Below are 25691 nucleotides of genomic sequence, written 5' to 3' on the forward strand. Positions count from 1 at the left end.
GAGGACACCTGGAGACAGATGAATTGAAGAGCTAAATTTGAAATGAATCATTGAGCTAATGTATAAAAGTTATGGATTTAAATGTTTTACCTTCTTCCTTTGCTAATTGCATTTGTTTCCTGCTGCTGCCCTTATTGCCATGATGTTTTTTAATACTAAACCTATGTGTGTGAAGAATGAGGCCTGTAACTGAACTTTCAGGTATAGAGTTCCTGGACAAAAGGGACCTATATGCAGTTCAGTGGTGAAAAGTCTTATGAGAAAGCTGGATAATGATGGCGTGTCATTTGCTAAAACCATTTCCTATCAATCTGAGGATATATTGATTAATAGTCTTTTAAAATATTTATTTACTTATTTGGCTATATTGGGTCTTAGTTGCGGCATGCAGGATCTTCATGTGGGTCTTTCCTTGCTGTACACAGGCTCTCTAGTTGTGGCACATGGGGTCTCTAGTTCCGGCACCCAGGCATAGCTGCTTCTTGGCATGTGGGATCTTAATTCCCCCACCACGGATTGAACCTGCATCCCCTGCATTGCAAGGCACATTCTTAACCCCTGGACCACCAGGGAAGTCCCTGATTGACCATCTTGATCTGAGAACAAGATATTCTTTCATTTTCTGTCCTCAAGCTCTCTTAAAGTGGTGGTGTGACAATCAATAATATACCTGTAATGAAGGACTATGGAGTCATCATCAGCTTCAAGCTTCAGTGTCATTGTAGTTTCCAATTCTGAGTTTACACGGAGGAAAGCAAAATTCTCACTCTTCCACTAGGAAATAGTTGCAAAACTTATGACTTCACTCTATTTTATACTATCCCAAAGTAGAGCTAAATCCTTTAAATCAAATAATCAGCAAACTAATTATTTGGGGGCTAATTTATTTTGAGTGTTGGGGGTAATTGAACTCACTGCCTAACTTGAAACAAATCACAGAGCTATTTTTCTTTCCACTGATAGAGCTGACAATGTACTAATATATATAGTCAGTGCAGCCAGTGCCCACTGAAGCCAACAATCTGTATTGTTTATATGGAAGATTGAACAGATCTACTAGAAATTTAAAAAAATAAATGCCTGTTTTCATCTTCATTTTTACTTATGTTTCCTTGAGTCTATTCAAAGTAGGAGATAGAAAAAATGGCGTTTGGAGTGAATTTTTGAAACATTTGGATTTCAGTTTGCAAATTTTCTGCAATAAGAAATTAGTAAACAAAGAATCTTTAAATAATTTGTCACTTTCAATTAGGAGCAATATTATGATGATCAAGTACACAAAGAGTGTATATATATCTATATCTATATGTATGTAAAAATATATATCTAAACGATTTCTGCAGTTTAAGTCAATGAAACTGTAATTAACATGCTATTGTAATGCTCTGAAAGAGACAAGTCTTTGGCGGCCACACATGAGGACCCAAACATTTATACAACACTTGGATGAGGGAAAGCTAATACCCTGAGCAGTCAAAATACCAGTTTTGATTAATTATTTTTACTTTTGTATTCTTTTCATTATGCACTATTATACACTATGCAAATCAGCACTTACACAATTATACTGTACTGCCATTGATACATAGACTGTGTATGATAAATGTAAAGTGATCTAAAACTATTAACTCGGACTTTAGCACACTTTTCTTTCAAATATGAAAAAAAATATGAAATGATGCTTTTAGGTACTATCAGCTCCAAACTCTGCATATATAGTAGAAGTTCTACATGTGCCAATTTTTGATGAAGTAGTATAAAGTATTAATTGATATCTATCAAAATATCCATAAAATTGAGTGATTTTTTAATATAGAATAATATGAATATATATCTAAATTCTTCAAAATTTCTTATCTGACTTCACTACCTCCTATCCTGACTACTTGCTATTTTTCCTCAGCACAAGGTCTTCATTACAGAAAAACTCTATATTTAAAAATTTTCTTTTTTAATTTTGGCCATGCTGCATGACATGTGAGATCTTAGAGCCCCGAACAGGAATCAAACGCCTGCCCTCTGCATTGGAAGAGTGGAGTTTTAAGCAGTCAACTGCCAGGAAAGTCCAAAAATATTCTATTTATCTTTTTTTTTTTTTCCTCTGCTTCCTACCTCCTACTCCACACACCTATTAAGTCACCTGCCTGGATCGATATCCCTGGAACTTCCCTCTTTTAAATTCATTATTTCCGTTCTCCCTATCCTAGCCTACACAGACAAGTGCTTTTCTCACTTTTTAACTTAGAGTATTCACACTTCTCACCTGTTTACATGCACTGTTGTGTTTTCAACTGGTTTGTTGTTGTTGTTGTTGTTGTTACATATGTTATTAACTTTTCAGTCTGACTGGAAGTAGCTCTCAATGAAAACAGCCTCTTCCACATTACATATTCCACAACCCCTTCAGTTAATGCTAAACTCAGAAATACATCATTCTGAACATTGCATTATGAGGAAATCACACGTATTTATCCTTTTTTAATGATGTATCTCTTTTGGTTTAATATAATAATTATTTGAAAAAAACAGAACACTAAACACATTGTGGATTTATCTGATGAATAATTTCAATAAAGATCTCCAAAGTACAATATGGGATAGTTATATGAGTCCCTGCAAGATGGGATTTTTTTTTTTTATCCTGATGTGTTGTAGAGATTTGGGGACAGATTTTAGGGCCTACGCCCCCATATCAAATACCACTGCTTCACTTTTTTTCTTTGGTCATGAAACTGTTCTCTAAATTACTTGAGGTGTGAGGGCTTTAATTCAGTCCGTGGGGTTGCGAAGAGTCAGACACGACTGAGCGACTTCACTTTCATTTTTCACTTTCATGCATTGGAGAAGGAAATGGCAACCCACTCCAGTGTTCTTGCCTGGAGAATCCCAGGGACAGCGGAGCCTGGTGGGCTTCCGTCTATGGGGTCGCACAGAGTCGGACAGGACTGAAGCAACTTAGCAGCAGCAGAGAGCTTTAATTATTAAGCAAGGGTTGCAACTTATTTATAACAAAGCAATTTGAGTTTAGACACAAATGTGAGGTTTGAGATGTAAGAGCATGAGGTCTTTTAACAGCATGTTTTAGAAGCTCCATGGTGTTGACTGTGCCCTGCCACTGTGGAGAGAGGCACAGCTGCACCCAGGCGACCCCATAAATAGAAAGATTCCAGTGGCCGGTTCCTGCCACTGCTGTGCTGCAGGCAAGGCCCACTGGGAGGAAGCTGAGCTGCTCAGGACAGAGTAAGGAGGACGTCAAAAACCAGATTACAGGAAGGACGATGCCACCTCACCCTTCTCTGCTGTTAGAATGTCCATATCCTTTCGTTTGGACCTCTCAGGTGGCTCATTGTGTAAAGAACCTGCCTGCAATGCAGGAGACACAGGAATGGTGGGTTTGATCCCCCAGTTGAGGGGATTGCCTAGACGAATTCATGGCAACCCACTCCAGTATTCTTGCCTGGAGAATCCTATGGACAGAGGACCCTGGCAGGCTACAGTCCATAGGGTTGCAAAGAGTTGGACGCGACTGAAGCCTCCGAGTACACACATGCATCCTTTCTTTACTAGAAATTTCATAAGCCTTCCTTTAAATCTGGTTTTAAATAAATTGATTTGTTTAAATTTGTGTCCTGAGAAATGTAAATGTCAATAGACTCCAAAAGTAAAACGAAGAGATTTTACAGCTTTATAAATTCTCTCTCAGAAGTTAACAATGCATTTAACTTAGTGAAAAATCTGAGATCTGTAGTAAAGAAATCTATTTAATCTAGGCTTCCCAGTATTCCCTATGGCTCAGTTGGTAAAGAGTGCCTGCAATGCAGGAGACCCAGGTTCAGTGCCTGGGTCGGGAAGATCCCCTGGAGAAGAAAATGGCAACCCACTCCAGTATTCTTGCCTGGAAAATCCCATGGACAGAGGAGCCTGGCGGGCTACAGTGCATGGGGTCACAAAGAGCCGGACACAACTGCGTGACTAACACACACACAGACTTCCCAGATGGTTCTGTGAGTTAAGAATCCACCTGCAATGCAGGAGATGCAGGAGATGTGGTTTGATCCCTGGGTCAGGAAGATCCCCTAGAGGAGGACATGCCAACCCACTCCAATATTCTTGCCTGGAGAAACCCATGGACAGAGGAGCCTGGCAGGCTACAGTCCATAGGGTTGCAAAGAGTCAGGTGTGACAGAACACACATAGTCTTTTCCCAAACTAACTTAAAGTTGAAATTACTTTTTTCCACAACATCTACTGATATAAACGTTTCATAATATATTCATGTTTCACAGGACACATTCAGGAAACATTGCTTAAAGCACTTGAAGATATACATAATGTTTCATCCTATTGGAAATATGGTCCAGATCCAATAACATTTATCAAAGTATGTACCTATATCCCTCCTTCTAATTAAATGATTTAGTAACTTTTTATATCTATATTACTTATAATTTTCTTCATCAAAGAGTAATAGATAAGAATTACTTTTTCCTATTGTTAAAGGATATTGTTTAAAAACATAACCTTCACACAAATATAAAATAAACACATGTTCAAGAGCTTATTTAACCCATTAATTAGTAGGGGAACCAGGTAATTAAGATGTTGGAGCCAGTTCAAAGAATTCAGAGGTTGCACATATAAAAGCCATCATGAATGCTGAAATAAATTTACAGGTAGAGCGCAAATGAGCATTTCCGTGGACAAGAACCATTCTGTATTATTAATTTTTCTGCAATTTAACAGCTATAAAAGACAAAGTGAAACTAACCTAGAAGGGTAGAGAGTACCCAGGAATAATGTTTTCTCCTATTTCTAAATCTTTCACAATCTTTACTGACACTTTTTAAATGCAAACAATCCCCTTTAATTTAACCGCTATGAACAACTGCTTTTCTTTGTATCCATTACCTTTTTAAGATCTACATACTTTATGATTTCACCTTAGATTACTGCTCCTTTAATTACTGAGTGATTACTATATACTTAATGCTGTGCTAAATGCTTATATGCATTATTTCAGTTAAGCCTCACAAATGTGATAATATCTTATAACCAGATGAGGATACTGAGATTCCAAGTGATTAAGTCTTCAAGGTCACACAAATAGAAGCAGTCACAGATGTAGAAAACAGATTTATGGTTATACAGAAGAAAAGAGGGGCATAAATTTGGGAGTTGGGATTGACATATGTGCTGTGTTGTGCTAATTCGCTTCAGTCATGTCTGACTCTTTGCAACCCCATGGACTGTAGCCTGCCAGGCTCCTCTGTCCATGGGATTCCCCAGGCAAGAATACTAGAGTGGGTTGTCATGACATCTTCCAGGGGATCTTCCTGATGCAGGCATTGGACCCACGTCTCTTATTGGCAGGTGGGTTCTTTACCACCAGTGCCACCTGGGAAGCCCTGGGGATTGACATATACACTTCTATTATATAAAATAGATAACTAATAACCCAGTGCATAGCACAGGGAACTCTGCTCAAACTCTGTGATGGCCTATATGGGAGAAGAATCTTAAAAAGAGTAGCTATGTCTGTATGTGTATGTATAACTGATTCACTTTGCTTTTCGTTAGAAACTGACACAACATTGTAAGTCAACTATATTCCAATAAAAATTAATTTTAAAAGTGTTCAAGGTTACACAGAAAATATGAGGTGAAATTTAGTTTAAATACTGTTTGAGGTTCACCCTCCTAACCAATCTATCAACTTGGACATCTACTTAACTTACATCCTTCAAATAGTGAAACATCTTAAGTTTAGCATGGACATCAGTCTTACTGAGCAAAAGTATCTCAACAAGAACCTGATTACCTATCCATTTCCAGACCTCATTGCTCCCTTGAAGCTAAGATTTCTACATTTAACTACCTCCTTAATTTCCCTTGGTTGTCTAATGAACATCTCAAAATTAACTTTTCCTCAGCCCCATAGGCCATCCATCAGGAAATTTCAACATATCTTCTTCCAACATTTATTTTACTCTTGCCTGCTGTTCTCTGTCTTTGTGCTACCACTCTGGTTTATTCAGTCATCACTTCTTACCTGAACTGCTTCAATAACTTCTTTTCATCGACAGTAAGGTGATAACTGGAGGATGGACCAAAAGAATGGACCAAAACAAAACACTGTGATTGTTTTTAGCTCTCTTAGGTCATCTGTTCACATTGCCAAGGCAACCAGTTAAAAGTGAAGGATTAAAATTTAATCTAATGATTATTCTGAAGTTGTTCAGTTGCTAAGTCATGTCTGACTCTTTGCAATCCCATGGACTGTCCCTCACTATCTCCATGAGTTTGCCAAAGTCCATGTTCACTGAATTGGTGATGCTATCTGTTGAAGTTATGCAAATCCAAATAATGGCTTTTCACATTGATGAGTATGATTGCCTCTCCAAGTGAGTCAGCTAGTTATTATCTGGAATATGGGTTCCCTGAATTTAAGAACAGTATCTTATCCTAGTGTCTTTTTAGTCTCAGCTCTATGATCACTGTGGTATATATAATAGTCATTGTGAAGTGAAGTGAAAGTCATTCAGTCATGTGCGAGTCTTTGCGACCCCAAGGACTACACAGTCCATGGAATTCTCCAGGCCAGAATACTGGAGTGGGTAGCCTTTCCCTTCTCCAGGGGATCTTCCCAACCCAGGGGTTGAACCCAGGTCTCTCGCATTGCAGGTGGATTCTTTACCAGCTGAGTCACAAAGGAAGCCCAAGAATACTGGAGTAGGTAGCCTATCCCTTCTCCAGCGAATCTTCCTGACCCAGGAATTGAACTGGGGTCTCCTGCATTGCAGGTGAATTCTTTACCAACTGAGCTATCAGGGAAGCCCATAATAATCATTAAATGGCATTGAATAAATGAAATGTCACATTAGATGCAGGTCCAATCAACAGTTTATATTGCTGTGTGGTAAACCCAATCAATTATAATATATAAATCAGCCACTAGTACCAATTAAAACGAAGGGCTGATTTAGTTGTTTCTTGGTTAATCACAAATGTTAAGACCTAAAAGGGGACTTCCCTGGTGGCCCAGTGAATAGGAATTCACATGCCAATTCAGGGGACACAGGTTCAGTCCCTGATCTGGGAAGATTCCACATGCCTCAGAACAATGAAGCCTGTGTACCACGACTGCTGAACCTGCCCTCTAGAGCCCGCAAGCCACAAATACTGAGCTCGTGTGCTGCAACTACTAAAGCCTGCATGCCTAGAGCCCATGCTCCGCAACAGAAAAAGTCACTGCAATGAGAAGCCCGTGCACCAAAAGGAGGAGTAACCGCTCCTCACTGCAGCTAGAGAAAGCCCGTGCAAAGCAACGAAGACCCAGAGCAGCCAAAAATAAATAAATAAATAAAAGATGGCTTAAAAAAGAAAGATCTAAATGGTAGATAAAGTTAGGTCATTAAAAACATTAATTCACTAAACCCAAGAATTACCAGATCTAATTTCTCATCCCCATGATGGAATAGTTAGGTTCAGTGTTTTATTAAATGATGAGTGAACTTCATGAAGAGTGCGGCTTGACATGCTTTCGGTGAGACTGCCTGCTTAAAAATTTGTTTGGATTTTTGCAAAAAATTAAATGACTAGTTTCACAAAATAATTAACTCTCCCATGGACATTCAAATGGCTATTTGGATCCTTGACTGTACCTTCTTGTATATTTTCATGAAGGTTCAAAAACTTTCTTCAAGATACTTTGGTATAATTCTCAAATCTTCACCCACACACAAAATCAAACTATTCACAATATAGGTATGAACTTGCTAATACTATAATGTAGTAATAATAAAAATAAATATACTCCAAAATTAATGAAAGCAAATTGAATGAATAAACTGAAATAGGAAATCAAGGCTCAAAGCAAAGAGAATCCATATGACCTTGAATCCAGGAACAAGGTCATAATGTGGAGCAGTGATAAAGCCAGAAAAGCTGAGTGCTGTCAACACATTGATCTCACGTTCAACACCAAAAAGCATAAAATGTCCTATAATAAGTCTTGAGTGTACCTGAGGGGGTAAAATGGGACAGCACATTGGAAGCTAAGATTGTTCTGAACGATTTAAATATATGGCTCCTAAATATAAAACCAACATATCAAGATAACAGAAGCTAAAGTTAAATCAGCAAAAGCCTGAAATCTGTCTGTCTCAGGGGAGCTGATACAGCAGTCTCAGCTTCCAAAAGGGGCCTTCTAGAAAGCGAACAATCAGGAAAGATTATATTCAACCCCTATCATTCAGCATCCAAAAGATTGGCTTTGTCAGTCGACAGTGTGAGTCATTTAATTTAATTTGTAATAATGAAGACCACTGAGTGCTCAATACACTAAACAGTTGGTCTTAATAGTAATATATGACTCTAACAATTAAAATAACATTTACATAAAATACTTCTTCATTGTAAAAAATGGGGTTCAATTGTACTAAACTGACTACGTGACTCAAAACTGACTCATAACTATCTGACTCAAATAATTAATGACAGTAGAAGGAGTAATACTTTCATTCTTTTGCCCACTGTTTTAGACCAGGCATTATGATGGCATATCCATTATCTGATTTATTTTTTGTTTCTCAAAGCAGCTCTAAAACTATAAGGCTCAGAGAGGTTATATAATTTTTCAAGCTCACATGACTTTTCAGTGATGACTGGAAGAAATGAGTGCAGGTCCAATGAGGACAGTCTTAACAGAAATCATGATATGTAGTTTCTCTAGTAAAAGGCCTCTGTAAATCTAATTTTTATTCTAATGGACATTTTTGAGAAATCAAATTATAACAATTTAGGCCTTCTGACTTTTTACAAACAGTAAGTTTTAGGAAGACAGGAAATTACTAAAGTGGTTACTTTTTAAAATCAATAAAATCATTGGGCATGATCACTGTAAACTTAACAGTATCTGACTTGGAATGATGAACTGTATTCTTCATAAAAGACCACTGTAGTGTCTGGACTCACTCCATGCTCCAGCATCTGGAGCATCTATACACTAACTCCGTCCTCCAGCATCTATACACAGTCCAGGCCATCTGCCCTCCATTCATTCCCACAAACTTCCCCTTTCAGCACTGTGTCACTGCCTCTTCTCACTAACAGGAAGGTAAATATCTACCAGTGAGGATAAGTCTCATAGCTCACATCCAAAGAACTCGGAATCACAAGTTCTTAACAAATAAGTTTTTAAAAAGTAACCAAAAAAATAAAATGAAAGAAAGAAAAAGTAAAGTAAGTGAAAAAAGTGACATGAGGAGGAAGGGAAGGGTAGAAGGAAGAAAGAAAAGGAGGGAAAGGAAAAAGGGAAGGAGGAAGGAAATAAGAGAGGAAGGATGGGCTACAATGTATATTATTAAACATTTAACTTAAATTATTAAACCAGTTTTTAAAAATATTATTTTTAATGAGTGTTTCTAAGGAGCATGAATCAGTAAAAGAAACTCAGGTTTAAAGTTAATAGGTAATACCAAAATAATTCATTCTGTGCCATATAGACTTGTTAAGTATTTAAAGATTTGATCTAAAGTGTAAAAATTTAAGATAGAACATATAAACGCACCAAATCTAATGGAGAGGTGATGATATTTGTAAAAAGCAAAATAAAATTTTTGTTTTCATTTTACACTGATTTGCATGACCTTGTTGCTACTCTGAATAAATATACTTTCACTTGAGTTAACAATTATCTTAAATGATACATGAAGTATTTTGTAAATTTAAAAGACTTTTTGAAAATGAGTGCTTCTGAGCCTATTTTTGGCTTGACAGCACAAAAAAATATGTTACAAGAAATGCAGTGGTCAATCTTTATAACAGGGAGTTACAAAGAGAAAACTATTCTTAATAATTTCATTAAAATCTAATATTTATATCATTATACATAGGACTTCTTAGATTATGGAACATAAAAACTTAATAAAGACACTACTTAAATGTTTATATTTAATTTTTAACAATTATATTGAGAAATAAAAGTATGCAATAAACCACAAATACTTAAAGTGTACATTTTGACAAGTTTTGCCTTCTGTATACACCTGTGAAACCATAATCAAAATAATTAATATATCTTTTACATCCAGTTTTCTCAGACCCCTTGAAATCCTCCTCTCCCACTCTTCTAATCTGTCCTCCTCATTCTCTCATCATCAGTTACCTTCTCTCTGTCACCACAGGTTTGCTTGCATCTTCTAAAAGTATATACAAGTGAAATAATATAAATGAATATAATGACTTAAATGACAAAATGCACTGTTTGTTTTTGTTCTAGCTTCTTTTACTCATCATAATCAGCTTGAGATTTGTACACTTTGTGGCATATTAATAGTTAATTTTTAATTGCCAATAAGTTCTGTTATATGAATATACTACCATTTGTTTTATCCATTCATCTATTGATGGACATTTGCATTTTTTTCCAATTTGAGGTTATAAAAAATAAAGCTGCTATGATGATTCATGGACAAATCTTTGTGTGAATATATATTTTTATTTATCTTGGGCAAATACACAGGAGTAGAATAGCTGGTTATATGATAGGTATATTATTAACTCCTTAAGAAACTGTCAAACTATTTCAAAATGGCAGTATCATTTTTCATTGCCACCAGCAGTGCGTGACAGGTTCAGTTGTTCCAAAGTCCTCACTCGCATTTGGTATGGTCAGTCTTAGTAGTTTAGTTGCTAAGTCGTGTCTGACTCATTGCAACCCCATGGACTGTAGCCCACCAGGTTCCTCTCTGCATAGGGTTTTCCAGGCAAGAAAAATGGAGCGGGTTGCCATTTCCTTCTACAGGGGATCTTCCCGACCCAGGGATCAAACCCAGGACTCCTATACTGCAGGCGGGTTCTTTTACCAACTGAGCTATGAGGGAAGCCCATGGTCAGTCTTAACCTTAGCAATTTTATCTTAATAGATGTGAAATGGTGTCTCATTGTAATTTTTATTTGTAACTCCCCAATGGCTAGTGATGTTGACCGTCACTTTGTGTGTTTGTCTGCCATCTGTGTATCTTCTTTGGTGACATGAAGTCTCTGTACAAATCTTTTATCCATTTTTACTGGGTTGTTGTTTTCTTATTTTTGAGTTTAAAGAGTTATTAATAACTATATATTCTAGATAGAAATTTTTTGCTATATTTGTTTTGCAAATATTTTCTCCCAATTTGTAGCTTGTCTTTTTATCCTTTTTACAGTGCCTTTAAAGGACATATCTTAATAAAGTCTAATTTATCTTTTTTTTCTTTTATACCATGTGCATTTGGTTTTATACCTGAGAAATTTATTAAAAAAAAAGAAGAAATTTATACCTAACTCAAGGTCAAGAAGATTTTTCTCCTCTGTTTACTTTTAAAGATTCTGTTTTAAGTTTTTGTATTTACTTTGTATTTAATTGTGTTAACAATGCAAGAAAAGGATGAAAGTTCGTTTTTGCATATATAGATATATATAAACCCAGTTGCATATATATATATATATATATATATATATATATATATATATATCCAGTTGTTCCAGCTTCATTTGTTGATATTCTTAATGTTTTTAATATTTTAAGTCATTATGAAGGGTATAGATTAATCACAAAATTGTTTAGTAGATTTACTTATAAGCCATAACTTGTTATGCAGTAGGAAAGATGCAGTAAAACTGTTTCCCATGAGAACTTCAGAGCAGAACCTTTATCTACTTAGACCAAGGCTCTATGGGTACATACTTAGAAACCATTGAATTGACTGAATAACATTTTAACATTTTACCTTATGTTTCTTTCTTTATCATTCCATCTATCCTTCCCTGGAAACTGATTTGAAAATAGGCAGTAATGAAGTTAGGTTAATATTTCTTATGTAAATACACCCCTAAAACACTCAAGTAAGCATAGAACTTACTATTTTAGGGTCTAATTTAATTATTAATAAAAGTGTATTAAATCCAGAATGTAGAATTTAGAAAAATTAAGAATCAGGAGTCAACTTTTAAAAAATACTCTTTATAAAATGATATGTTGTATGTTAATTCTTCACCTATATCTATTCTCTCCTTCTTCTTATCAATAATGGGCTTCCAGGAGGGATAAATTGAGAATTTGAAATTATCAGATACACACTACCATCTCGGAGAAGGCAATGGCAACCTGCTCCTGTACTCTGGCCAGGAAAATCCCATGGACAAAGGAGCCTGGTAGGCTGCAGTCCATGGGGTCGCTAAGAGTCGGACACAACTGAGTGGCTTCACTTTCACTTTTCACTTTCATGCATTGGAGAAGGAAATGGCAACCCACTCTAGTGTTCTCACCTGGAGAATCCCAGGGCTGGGGGCGCCTGGTGGGCTTCCATCTATGAGGTTGCACAGAGTCAGACACGACTGAAGCGACTTAACAGCAGCAGCAGCAGCACTACCATCTATAAAAGAAATAAACAACAAGCACTTACTGTGTAGCACAGGGAACTATATTAAATATATTGTAAGAGCCTATAATGGAAAAGAATCTGAAAAATTATATATATATATATATATATATATATATATAACTGAATCCTTTTGCTGTACACCTAAAACATTATAAATCAGCTACATCAATTTTAAGAAAAGAAAGTATGCAAAAAAAAAAAAAAACAATGGAAGAGAAATGGAAACCATGTAACCACATGCAGAGGTGGGTTGCGAGTGATCTTCAGGAGCAAAATCCTCTCCTTGCCTTTATATCCTCCTGCCTCTGAACTATCTGGACAAGAGATATCACATTCCATCTCATCTGAGACCCTTGGTTTCTGTTAAAATGTCATGGTCTGTGCTCTAATTGGTGTTGCCCTAACTAAAACTTCAAATATGCAGCAGTGTGTAATGGTCAGATCAAAAGCTGATGACTCTTGTTATGTGGTAAGGACAATGTAGTAAAACTATTTCCCATGAGAACTTGAGAGCAGAACCATTATACTTAGACCAAGGCTCTATTGGGCACATACTTGGAAACCATCCAAGTGTGGTGCTGCTTACTGCCAATGCCAGTCAGTATGGTACTAAAAAAGCAAACATTCTCATAGGAATTAACCACTTTCCATTTCAGAAGCAGATAACCAATGAAAGTTCTGCTAAAGGAAGTTCTCTGTCACTGTTCTGGGCCTCAGAAATTTGGGGGCAGGGCTGGGCCGGAAAAGCCAACTGCCCTGTACCTCAAACATCAGAAGCTGAGGTTGGTGCACAGAGCCTTTCTCCAGTGCCTCAGGTTAAATGTTCTCCAAGGTGAGCCAGGCAGTGGCCAAAGCAGGTTGCCAGTTGTTTCAAATGGTCTCCAGGTGACAAGTGATACAGCCGTGAACAGAAATAAACCAATTAATGAGTGTCTACACATCAAGATGGTTAAGAATCTGCCTGCAGTGAAGAAGATCCAGGTTCAATCCTTGAGTCAAGAAGAACCCCTGGGGAAAGAAGTGACAACCCACTCCAGTATTCTTGCCTGGAGAATTTCATGGAGGAGGAGCCTGGCAGGCTATACAATCCATGGGGGTCGCAAAGAGTAGGACATGACTGAGCAATTAACACACATATATCAAGAAATGTGTATGTATTAGATGTGTCTATATACATATAAAGGTTATTGCTATTGTTTTGAAAGCAAAAAAAAGTTAGCTAGAAAGATTAATATTTAATAAGATCATTGATACCACAATGGAAAGAAACTGTTATTAGCAAAGAAGGGAACAGATTTTGCTAACTGATTCATAAGAACTGGCCTAGAGCAAATTTAACTCAGATGACCATTATATCTACTACTGTGGACAAGAATCCCTTAGAAGAAATCGAGTAGTCCTCATAGTCAACAAGAGTCCGAAATGCAGTACGTAGATGCAATCTCAAAAATGACAGAATGATCTCTGCATTCCAAAGGCAGACCATTCAATATCACAGTAATCCAAGTCTACGCCACTGATCAGTAATGCTGAAGAAGCTGAAGTTGAACAGTTCCATGAAGACCTGCAAGACCTTCTAGAACTAATACCCAAAAAAGATGTCCTTTTCATTATAGGGGACTGGAATCCAAAAGTAGGCAGTCAGGAGATACCTGGAGTAACAGGCAAATTTGACCTTGGAGCACAAAATGAAGCAGGACAAAGGCTAACAGAGTTTTCCCAAGAGAACGCACTGGTCATAGCAAACACCCTCTTCCACAAACACAAGAGAAGACTCTAAGCATGAACATCACCAGATGGTCAATACCAAAATCAGATTGATTATGTTCTTTGCAGCCAAAAATGGAGAAGCTCTGTATAGTCAGCAAAATCAAGACCAGGAGATGACTGTGACTCATAAACTCCATGTTGCCAAATTCAGACTTCAATTGAAGAAAGTAGGGAAAACCACTAGATTGCTCAGGTATGACCTAGATCAAAGTCCTTATGACTATACAGTGGAAGTGACAAATAGATTCAAGGAATTCTATCTGATAGAGTACCTGAAGAACTATGAAAGAAGGTTTGTGACATTGCACAGGAGGCAGTGATCAAGACCATCCCCAAGAAAAAGAAATGCAAAAGGGCAAAATGGTTGTCTGAGGAGGCCTTACAAATAGCTGAGAAAAGAAGAGAAGTGAAAGGCAAAGGAGAAAAGGAAAGATATACCCATTTGAATGCAGAGTTCCAAAGAATAGCAAGGAGAGATAAGAAAGCCTTCCTCAGCGATCAGTGCAAAGAAATAGAGGAAAACAATAGAATGGGAAAGACTAGAGATCTCTTCAAGAAAATTAGAGATACCAAGGGAACATTTCATGCAAAGATGGGCACAGAAATGGTATGGACCTAACATAAACAGAAGATATTAAGAAGAGTTGGCAAGAATACACAGAAAAACTGTACAAAAAAGATCTTCAGGACCTAGATAACCACAATGGTGATCACTCACCTAGAGCCAGACATCCTGAAATGTGAAGTCAAGTGGACCTTAGGAAGCATCACCATGAACAAAGCTAGTGGAGGTGATGGAATTCCAGTTGAGCTATTTCAAATCCTGAAAGATGATGCTGTGAAAGTGCTGCACTCAATATGCCAGCAAAGTTGGAAAACTCTGCAGTGGTCACAGGACTGGAAAAGGTTAGTTTTCATTCCAATCCCTAAGAAGGGCAATGCCAAAGAATGTAAAAACTTCTGCACAGTTGCACTCATCTCAGATACTACCAAAGTAATGCTCAAAATTCTCCAAGCCAGGCTGCAACATTATGTGAACCATGAACTTAGAGATGTTCAAGCTGAATTTAGAAAAGGCAGAGGAACCAGAGATCAAATTGCCAACATCCATTGGATCGTCAAAAAAGCAAGAGAGTTAAAGAGAAATATCTACTTCTGCTTTATTGACTATGTCAAAGCCTTTGACTGTGCAGATCACAACAAACTGTGGGAAATTCTTCAAGAGATGGGATTACTAGACCACCTTACCTGCCTCCTGAGAAATCTATATGCAGGTCAAGAAACAACAGTTAGAACTGGACATGGAACAACAGACTGGTTCTAAATTGGTAAAGGAGTATATCAAGGCTGTATATTGTCACCCTGCTTATTTAACTTATATGCAGAGTACATCATGTGAAATGCCAGGCTGGATGAAGTACAAACTGGAATCGAGATTGTTGGAAGAAATAGCAATAACCTCAGATACGCAGATGACATCACCCTTATAGTAGAAAGTGATGAGGAACTAAAGAGCCTCTTGATGAGAGTGAAAAAGTTGGCTTAAAACTCAACATTCAAAAACCTAAGATCATGGCATCTGGTCCCATCACTTCGTGGCAAATAGATGGGGAAACAATGGAAACAGTGAGACACTTTATTTTTGGGGGGGCTCCAAAATCACTGCAGATGGTGACTGCAGCCGTGAAATTAAAAGATGCTTGCTCCTTGGAAGGAAAGCTATGATCAACCTAGATAGCATATTAAAAAGCAGAGACGTTACTTTGCCGACAAAGGTCTGTCTAGTCAAAGCCATGGTTTTTCCAGTAGTCATGCATGGATATGAGAGTTGAACCATAAAGAAAACTGAGCACTGAAGAATTGATGCTTTTAAACTATGGTGTTGGAGAAGACCCTTGAGAGTCCCTTGGATTGCAAGGAGATCCAACCAGTCAATCCTAAAGGAAATCTCTCCTGAACATTCATTGGAAGGACTGATGCTGAAGCTGAAACTCCAATACTTGGGCCACCTGATACAAAGAACTGACTCATTGGAAATGACCCTGATGCTGGGAAAGATTGCAGGCAGGAGGCAAAGGGGACGACAGAGGATGAGATGGTTGGATGGCATCACCAACTCAATGGACATGAGTTTGAGCAAGCTCCGGGAGTTGGTGATGGATAGGGAAGCTTCGCGTGCTGCAGTCCATGGAGTTGCAAAGAGTCGGACACTACTGAGTGACTGAACTGAACTGAGAGACTAATTATCATATGCTTTCCTCAGAGCTTTCCTTTTTGGAAAATACTGAATAAGTATAATGTCATGTCACAACTAAGCAGAGGAAATCATGCAACTAACAGTTAATGGTGCCATTAAAATGCCATTAAGTACTTTTGGAAGGAGAGCAAGAGAGCTGAGGCGATGGCATCTGCCCACCTAAAGATGGTGATGTTGTTTCGTGCATCTAAAGCACAAAGAAAATATGTACTGCCTGAGGCCCATGCCCATGCCCACACAATGAAAGAACTAGCCAGTGTTATATGTTCAGTCTGAGATAAAATATAGCATTGATTTGATGGGGAGGGGTGGGAGAAGGCTGGTGTGGACTGTTTTAAAAATGTATAAAGTCACGATTAAGAATTAAAAAATCATAAGATTGCCACTAAATAGAAAGAATAAAATTGTGCAAAGCTGAAATTTCATGAGACAAGTACATTTTATCATATTTTATGTATAATGTGTTCTAACACTCTTTAAAGCCAGATGGAATGTGGAAGTGTTTTGTTATTTCAATTTTACCAAAGCATTTGTTTATGAACAAAGGAAAGAATTCAGGATTACAAAGATGGTAACCTGTTAAGGAGATCCAGGATTTAAAATGTTCACTTTATTAAATATAACATTATATTTATTCCTCTGCAGAAATTCAGGATAGACTATGAAGGACAATATTTCTAAAACTGATTGGGTATTAAATAATTCAAAACTCAAGTGTTGTGATCAAACAGATCTGTAGGCATATGTAAGTACCTCTGGAGGTGAAAATGCCAACCAAAGCAATTAGATGGGAAATTAATGTCTGGAGGTAATCAATGGAAGAACTGGCTGCAAATCTTTGCATCTGCATCATCTTTGTTTATTACATAGCTGGGCATCACAGGAAAACCAACTCATTTCTCAAAGACAGAGAAAGGATGTTTCCCTCCATTTAGACATTCCCAAATTAAATTGGAATCTATAGGAAGTGATTCTGTGCTCAGATCTTAAGCTGATTTTTATTAAGGTTGCTGGGCAGTAATGAAGATAAATGGTAAGTATATTCCACTCAAGTCAGGAACTACAAATGCATGGTTAGGACAGTTGGGAGTGATTAATTATCTTCCCTCTGCAAAGGTTCATAGGGGGCTAGGGTTACCTTTCCCTCTAATGATGTCCCCTCCCCTGATGATAGCAGCCCTGATGCTGGAGTTGAGCATCTGACATGCTCTTGAGTATCCAAATGAGACTTAGAGGCATCATAATGAATGCCTCAAGGTGAGCCCATCCTGGACATGGGCTTTACATTTCATAATGTATACCATACCCACTGGTAAAGTTAAAAATCCCAGCAAGACCATTTTAGCGATCATGTGTATGATTCAGTTCAGTTCAGTCACTCAGTCATGTATGATTAGGGAACCATTAACATCTCATGAAAAGAATTCTCTTCACTTCTCATGAATTGAATTTTTCTAGATAACTGAGGGGTTAAAAAGAAATATCTGTTTGGTTTCAACCTAAGTAGCTGAAAAAAAATCTTTGCAAAATGCATTATTTCACTTTACAGCCTTGCTAAGTACAGTATGCTTAGGCTAACTTAATATTTCTTTTATGATTGATGACTCTGCAATGCCCGGAGGTCAGGATGAATTGTTGCTGAGGTAATAAGCTGTAGTGTATTGAACTCTGAATATGAATGGACCAGATATTGGTTTATTTCATAGTACATTGCTTCTTTCTTCTTAAAGTAGGGTCCAGAAAAGGAATTCATAGGTGTTATGATTCTAGTTAGAGCTTTTCACTGTATGTGGGTGTCACACACTGTGCTTCTTAGGGCAGTTCAGTTCAGTTCAGTTCAGTCGCTCAGTCGTGTCCGACTCTTTGTGACCCCATGCATCGCAGCACGCCAGGCCTCCCTGTCCATCACCAACTCCCGGAGTCTACTCAAACCCATTTCCATCGAGTCGGTGAAGCCATCCAGCCATCTTATCCTCTGTCATCCCCTTTTCCTCCTGCCCCCAATCCTTCCCAGCGTTAGGGTCTTTTCCAATGAGTAAACTCTTCACATGAGGTGGCCAAAGTATTGGAGTTTCAGCTTCAACATCAGTCCTTCCAATGAACACTCAGGACTGATCTCCTTTAGGATGGACTGGTTGGATCTCCTTGCAATCCAAGGGACTCTCAAGAGTCTTCTCCAACACCACAGTTCAAAAGCATCAATTCTGCGGTGCTAAGCTTTCTTCACAGTCCACTCTCACATCCATACATGGCTACCAGAAAAACCATAGCCTTGACTAGATGGACCTTTGTTGGCAAAGTAATGTCTCTGCTTTTAAATATGCTATCTAGGTTGGTCATAACTTTCTTTCCAAGGAGTAAGCATCTTTTAATTTCATGGCTGCAGTCACCATCAGCAGTGATTTTGGAGCCCAAAAAAATAAAGTCTGACGCTGTTTCCGCTGTTTCCCCATCTATTTCCCATGAAGTGATGGGACCAGATGCCATGATCTTAGTTTTCTGAACATTGAGATTTAAGCCAACTTTTTCACTCTCTTCTTTCACTTTCATCAAGAGGCTCTTTAGGTCTTCTTCACTTTCTGCCATAAGGGTGGTGTCATCTGCATATCTGAGGTTGTTGATATTTCTCCCAGCAATCTTGATTCCAGCTTGTTTTTCTTCCAGCCCAGCATTTCTCATGATGTACTCTGCATATAAGTTAAATAAGCAGGGTGACAATATATAGCCTTGACCTCCTTTTCCTATTTGGAACCAGTCTGTTGTTTCATGTCCAGTTCTAACTGTTGCTTCCTGACCTGCATACACGTTTCTCAAGAGACAGGTCATATGGTCTGGTATTCCCTTCTCTTTAAGAATTTCCCACAGTTTATTGTGATCTACACGGTCAAAGGCTTTGGCATAGTCAATAAAGCAGAAGTAGATGTTTTTCTGGAACTCTGTTGCTTTTTCGATGATCCAGAGGATGTTGACAATTTGACCTCTGGTTCCTCTGCCTTTTCTAAAACCAGTTTGAACATCTGGAAGTTGTTCAAACTTCAGGCAAGCCTGGCTTGGAGAATTTTGAGCATTATTTTACTAGCATGTGAGATGAGTGCAATTGTGCGGTAGCTTGAGCATTCTTTGGCATTGCCTTTCTTTGGGATTGGAATGAAAACTGACCTTTTCCAGTTCTGTGGCCACTGCTGAGGTTTCCAAATTTGCTGGCATATTGAGTGCAGCACTTTTACAGCATCATCATTTAGAATTTGAAATAGCTCAACTGGAATTCCATCACCTCCACTAGCTTTGTTCATAGTGATGCTTCCTAAGGCCCACTTGACTTCACATTCCAGGATGTCTGGGTCTAGGCGAGTGATCACACCATCGTGATTATCTGGGTTGTGAAGATCTTTTTTGTTCAGTTCTTCTGTGTATTCTTGCCACCTCTTCTTAATATCTTCTGTTTCTGTTAGATCCATACCATTTCTGTCCTTTATCGAGCCCATCTTTGCATGAAATGTTCCCTTGGTATCTCTAATTTTCTTGAAGAGATCTCTAGTCTTTCCCATTCTGTTGTTTTCCTCTATTTCTTTGCATTGATCACTGAGGAAGGCTTTCTTATCTCTCCCTGCTATTCTTTGGAACTCTGCATTCAGATGCGAGTATCTTTCCTTTTCTCTTTGCTTTTTGCTTCTCTTCTTTTCACAGCTATTTGTAAGGCCTCCTCAGACAGCCATTTTGCTTTTTTGCATTTCTTTTCCATGGGATAGTCTTGATCCCTGTCTCCTGTACAGTGTCACAAACATGGCACATAAAACAAAGTTTACAATGATCCTGCCGTGTAGTCTGAAATGGACATGCCCACGATTGCGTCCCTAAATGTAGAAGACTCCTACCAGTCCCACTCAGTTTACAGGTATCCTAGTGCTTTCACAGCCTCTGAAATGGCCATGATTCCAATCAGTGAAGAAATAAGCACCAGCATAATTGGACTGTTGGTATCACTAACGACGTCATGGACAGGTTGGCAAGCGTGACAGTTGTGCTCTAAATTCTGATCTAATAATAATAATAATAATAATAATAATAGCGATTTAGTGACAAATTATGCCATCAGTGTAAAATTCCATCCTCTGTAACAGTGGTGTCCCAGTGCACATCTGCAGACCAGTTCAAGCTTTCTCATCTTACTTGGGGAACTTTATAGAAATACAGCGTCGAGGATTTTTCCTGGCACTTTTCCTTCAGAAAGTCAGAAGAGGGGGTCTATCATCTGTTTCTGTTTTTGTTTTACGATCTTTTCTTTTTGTTCAGACAAAGGAACCGCAACTCTTAAAAAAAAAAAAAAAAACCCTGAGGAACAAATATAGAAACTACATACTGGACTCCTCAGAAATACTATCTATAAGAGCTGATGGGTCAATTCTCTCTACACCATTGTAAATCTAAGACTGCAGACACCCATGGGAAATTTTAGAATGCTCCATGGTAATGGTGATGGGTGATCAGTCAAGGTTATTTCAAATAAAAAGTTTCCATAACTTTTCTAACCCTAAAGATCTAAAGTCCTTAGACTATCATTTTGCTAGTTTCTACAATAGCATGATAGGCTTGAGTAAGGAACTTTGGGAAATATCTCAAAAGAGCAAGGGAATGACTCCTTTCTTATATCAAGGAATGCGTTTGTGTGTGCTAAATCCCTTCAGTCGTGTCCAACTTTCTGTGCCCCTATAGACTGTATCTCTCCAGGCTCCTCTGTCCATGGAATTCTCTAGGCAAGAATACTGAACTGGGTTGCCAGTGCCCTCCTCCAAGGGATCTTCCTGACCCAGGGATCAAACCCGCGTCTCTTGTGTCTTCTGCATTGTCAGGTGGGTTCCATACCACCACCACCACCTGGGAAGTCCATATCAAGGATTAAGATGTGAGAAAAGAAGTAGGACAGTGGACAATAGAAATCATTCATGGAGCATGTACTCTGTGAAGACATTTTATTTGTATTTTTTTTAATATTTATTTATTTATTTGGCTGTGTTGTATCTTAGTTGTAGCACATGGGATTTTTCATTCCAGTGTGTGGGGTTCTCTCTAGTCATGGCACTCATGTTCCAGAGTCTGCAGGCTCAGTAGTTGGCAGCATGCAGGGTTAGTTGCCCTACAACATGTGGGATCTTAGTTCCCCAACCAGGGATCAAACCGATGTCCCTTGCATTAGAAGTTAAATTCTTAACCACTCGACCACCAGGGAAGTCCCCTTGAAGACATTTTAATAAGAACTTTATGTATATAACTTGATTCTCTTTTTAATTGTTTAAATAATGCAATGATAATCCCATTAATGAATGAAGACATTGAGATTTAATGGTCTTATGGAATCTGCTAAAGGTAATAATTTTTAACAGCACCAATAATAATTAGCATAGTTACTATTTATGGAAAGCCTACTATATGTCAGGCCTTGGGGTAAGTCCTTACATATATTATATAATTGAAATTCCACCACATAGGGTAAATATTACTCATTTTTTATGAAAGCAATCTGGAACTCTGAGAGTTCTAAGTGACTCTCTTAAAGTTCTAAGAGGGTTCCAAGTTTTTAATGTCAAAGGTAGAAAGCAACTGCGATTTAATTTAGGTTAGTCTGAGTTCAAAGCCTATTTTATTTCCACTATACCAAGTTTAAATGAGGAGATCTACACAATCTGGTTCCCACAAGTATTAGTAAGCCTTACAGATCCAATCACAGTGGGTGCTGAATGGGGTGTTTTTCCCATCAATTTAAAAAAATATAGGATTTTCAGAATACCTCAAGGCACAATTGTAGACATTAAAAGGGATAGCAAGATAAAACATAGACTTTGCCTTCTTAGGGATTCATTATCTGTAAAATACCCTGAAAAAATACTAGAGTGGCCATTGTGATATAAATTAAATGACTTTTAATAATAGCATATAGTTGGTAAGCATATTTGGTGTCAGACACTTTTTTTAAGCTTTGTGTGTATTAGCTAACATTCTATATGGAAGATAGGTGGGTAATGTCATTGTCCCCCATCTTATATAAGAGGAAACTGGGAGAGTTCTCTACAACATAGGCTATAAAGATATTCTGAGGATGAAAAGATTAATTTTCCTCAAGGCATTAGTGAAACATTTTTGGAAATAGGAAAGGAAGGGGACAGAGCTTTAGAGAGGCTTCAAAATGGATCATATTTCGGTCAACAATAAAAATCGTTTTCATTTCAATAGCTTATTAAGCCCTTTAGTAACAGTAAATTGACATAATGGAAAAATTCTGATATCTTTATATACAAATAGGCAGTAATAAAGAAGCAACAAGAATAAACAGTTTATATAATAATCACTTAAAATCGTTCATATATATAAAATCCTACATATATAGAGCACAGCCAAAAATTCTACTTTTATTTATTTTTTAAAGAAATTCTGAAAAGAACTCTTAATAAGAAGGACTCTTAGTTAACATGACAAGAAGTAGAAGGAAAAGAATATAGATTACTTAAAATAATTTAAAGTTAATGTCATTTTTCAAATATCTGGGGAAAATTGGAAGGAGCAGAAATTCTGTTGTCGGTAGAATATTACTCAACCATTAAAAAGAATGAAGCATTGCCATTTGCAGCAATGTAGATGGACCTAAAGATAATCATACTAAGTGAAGTAAGTCAGAAAGAGACAAATATCATATGATATCACTTAAATGTGGAATCTAAAATATGACACAAATGAACACCCTTATGAAACAGAAACAGGCTCACAGACACAGAGAACAGACTTGTGGTTGCTAAGGGAAAGAGGAGATGGGTGAGGGAAAGATTGGGAGTTGGGGATTAGTAGATGCCAACTACTATATATAACATGGATAAACAACAAGGCCCTCCTATATAGCACAGGGAACTATATTCAGTATCCTATAATAAGCCATAATGGAAAAGAATATGAACAAGAATAAATATATGTATAACTGAGTCACTTTGCTGTGCAGCAGAAATTAACACAACATTGTAAATCAACTATACTTCAATATTTTTTTTTAAAAAAAAAGGAAATTCCATTGTTAGAACCTGCCCATGGGTGAAGTAAATGGGTAACAACAGCAAAGAGAGATAAGACTCCCAAACTCAACCCACCCCTAAACAGAGCAGCTTTTCTCCCAGCCCTGTAGAGGGAATGACATGGAGTGGATCTGGACATGAATCAGGCTTACCCTGTTTTGCCTAATTTCTCTTCGCTGAAGAGCTAAGTACCATATTTCATCTAATCTAAAGAACTGCCAATTGAAAGGCACCTTTATTTTAACTGCCACTAAGAAAGAAAAGTTAAACTATCATAATCAAACAATGACAAATACTTCCTTATCATCAATTATGGGCTTCCCTGCTGGCTCAGCTAGTAAAGAATCCGCCTACAATGCAGGAGACCTGGGTTTGATTCCTGGCTTGGGAAGATCTCCTGAAGAAGGGAAAGGCTGCCCATTCCAATATTTTAGCCTGGAGAATTCCATGGACTGTATAGTCCATGGGTTGCAAAGAGGCAGAGACAACTGAGTGACTTTCACTTCACTTCTCTTCATCATCAATTAATAAGGCCATCGTGATTTCAAAGATGTTAAAATGTGAACAAATGAGCATATTCCAGGCAATGAAATATTACATGATACAGTCCTCAACTAGGACTTTATCTTAGCTAGTCTGCAACTATATTCTGAACTAATGAAAATCTGCATGACCAGACATAAACCAAGAATGGAAAAGTCTGACAGATAATCTACATTAAAATAATAATATAACCATAAAGGAATAGCAAAGTATTGTATTAATAGAATACATAGAGTATGGATTTTGTAATAAAAGCTACTTGGCTTTTCACTCCAGCCCCATGCTAAATATATAACATAAAAAAACAATTGTTAAATCTTTTAATCTCCCATTGTTTTATCTATAAAATAAGAGTGATACTGAGCCATCAGGTTTCTTGTGAGGGTTGGATGCAGTCATTTCTGTGTAGCACCGACCACAATTTCTGACCCAAGGAACTGTTCAATAAACCAGACCTTAGGAGAATATATGAGGATTGAGAGACTATTAAATTATATCAGGTGAGTTTTCAGTGTTAAAATTAAAGGCAAAATGTTCTCTCCAATCCCAAATAAATTAATTGTCTCTTCCTTCCTCACTGATATCAACCGTATATCTCTCTGGTGATAATGTGCCAATGGTATAGAACTAATGAAAATATTGAACAAAATAATGAATAAATTTGAAGCTAGTTTCTAGATAAACGGGTTAAAAAATGCATTGATGACACCATGAATGAAAACGAAAGTGGAGTGTACAGTATTTGACTTGAATTTAAGATTCATGAATCTTAGTGTCAAATTCAAGGGAAAAGGACAATTGATGGCCATACATTTTAATATATTGGGTTTTTTTGAGGAATAATCTGTTGTAGGATGAGTTTTGTTTGTTTGCTTGTTTTAATTTGCTCTTCGTGTCTCTTATACTTATAATGATCTTTAGACTTAGATTTTGTTTCTCCCTAAGGATATAATAAACTAAGCTTTCTTATACTGTGGCTGATTACATTTGCCTACATTAAATTCACTCTGTCTCGGTTGTACTCCATTGTAGCTTAGAAATGCTCTGGTGGACTTCATTTTTCTTTTCTTTTTCCTTCAGTTATATGTGCTGTCATATTGACAGTGTATGAAAAATAAGAAAAGCTTAGAAAAATCAGATCAACAAAATTCTGGGATGTCAAAATTTAAACAAGCAAATGTCCCTGATGTTTCTCAAGAAAATGTTTTTATGAAAACAAGGAGGGTCATTGTTTGGGGAATTCGGCCTTTAAAAAGCAAGAACCCTGACAATTTTAAAGAAATGCTTTATTTTCAATTATATCATTGGAGCAACTTTTAATTATTATATTCTATATCATTAAAATTAATGGCTATCTGGAAACCTGAATACATGTGTCAATTTCTAGTTTTCTTAGAATAATGTTTACATTTCCATGGTTAGAAATCATAATAGTAATTTCGTTTACATATGACCAGGTCAATACCAGCCCTAATAGGTACGTTGGTAGCCTGTTTAAAGCAAGCAATTAATTAAAGCCAAATTAATCTAACACAAACAAAATAGGTTACTTGTATTGATAGGCAATATGATCTAAGAAACAATTCCATGTAGCCATATCCATGGCCTTTTAGAAGTGTGCTGAATTAAAATTAAAGTAACCAC

At 37.3% G+C, this 25691-nt stretch overlaps 2 protein-coding genes across 5 annotated transcripts in view; one reads left to right on the top strand and one right to left on the bottom strand.

The window, feature by feature from the left end:
• The window catches only part of CDH2 (cadherin 2), a 394092-nt gene that overhangs the window by 81245 nt on the left and 287156 nt on the right, over positions 1-25691 (top strand). The window lies entirely within an intron of this gene.
• Positions 1-25691, bottom strand: part of LOC145534850 (uncharacterized) — a 71476-nt gene that overhangs the window by 14253 nt on the left and 31532 nt on the right. For 2 of the 4 annotated variants that reach the window (XM_081563147.1, XM_081563146.1), the window contains 2 exons: positions 12307-12413; positions 671-774 (listed from right to left, as the gene is read on the bottom strand). In XM_081563147.1, coding sequence (XP_081419273.1) covers positions 671-774; positions 12307-12413 — 211 coding nt within the window. The remainder of the gene's footprint in view (positions 1-670; positions 775-12306; positions 12414-25691) is intronic. The other 2 variants (XR_014075019.1, XR_014075018.1) reach the window with 1 other exon arrangement.

Source organism: Giraffa tippelskirchi, chromosome 14, assembly GCF_054371585.1.
Source record: "Giraffa tippelskirchi isolate mGirTip1 chromosome 14, T2T-mGirTip1v1.2.pri, whole genome shotgun sequence".
Classification (NCBI taxonomy): Eukaryota; Metazoa; Chordata; class Mammalia; order Artiodactyla; family Giraffidae; genus Giraffa; species Giraffa tippelskirchi.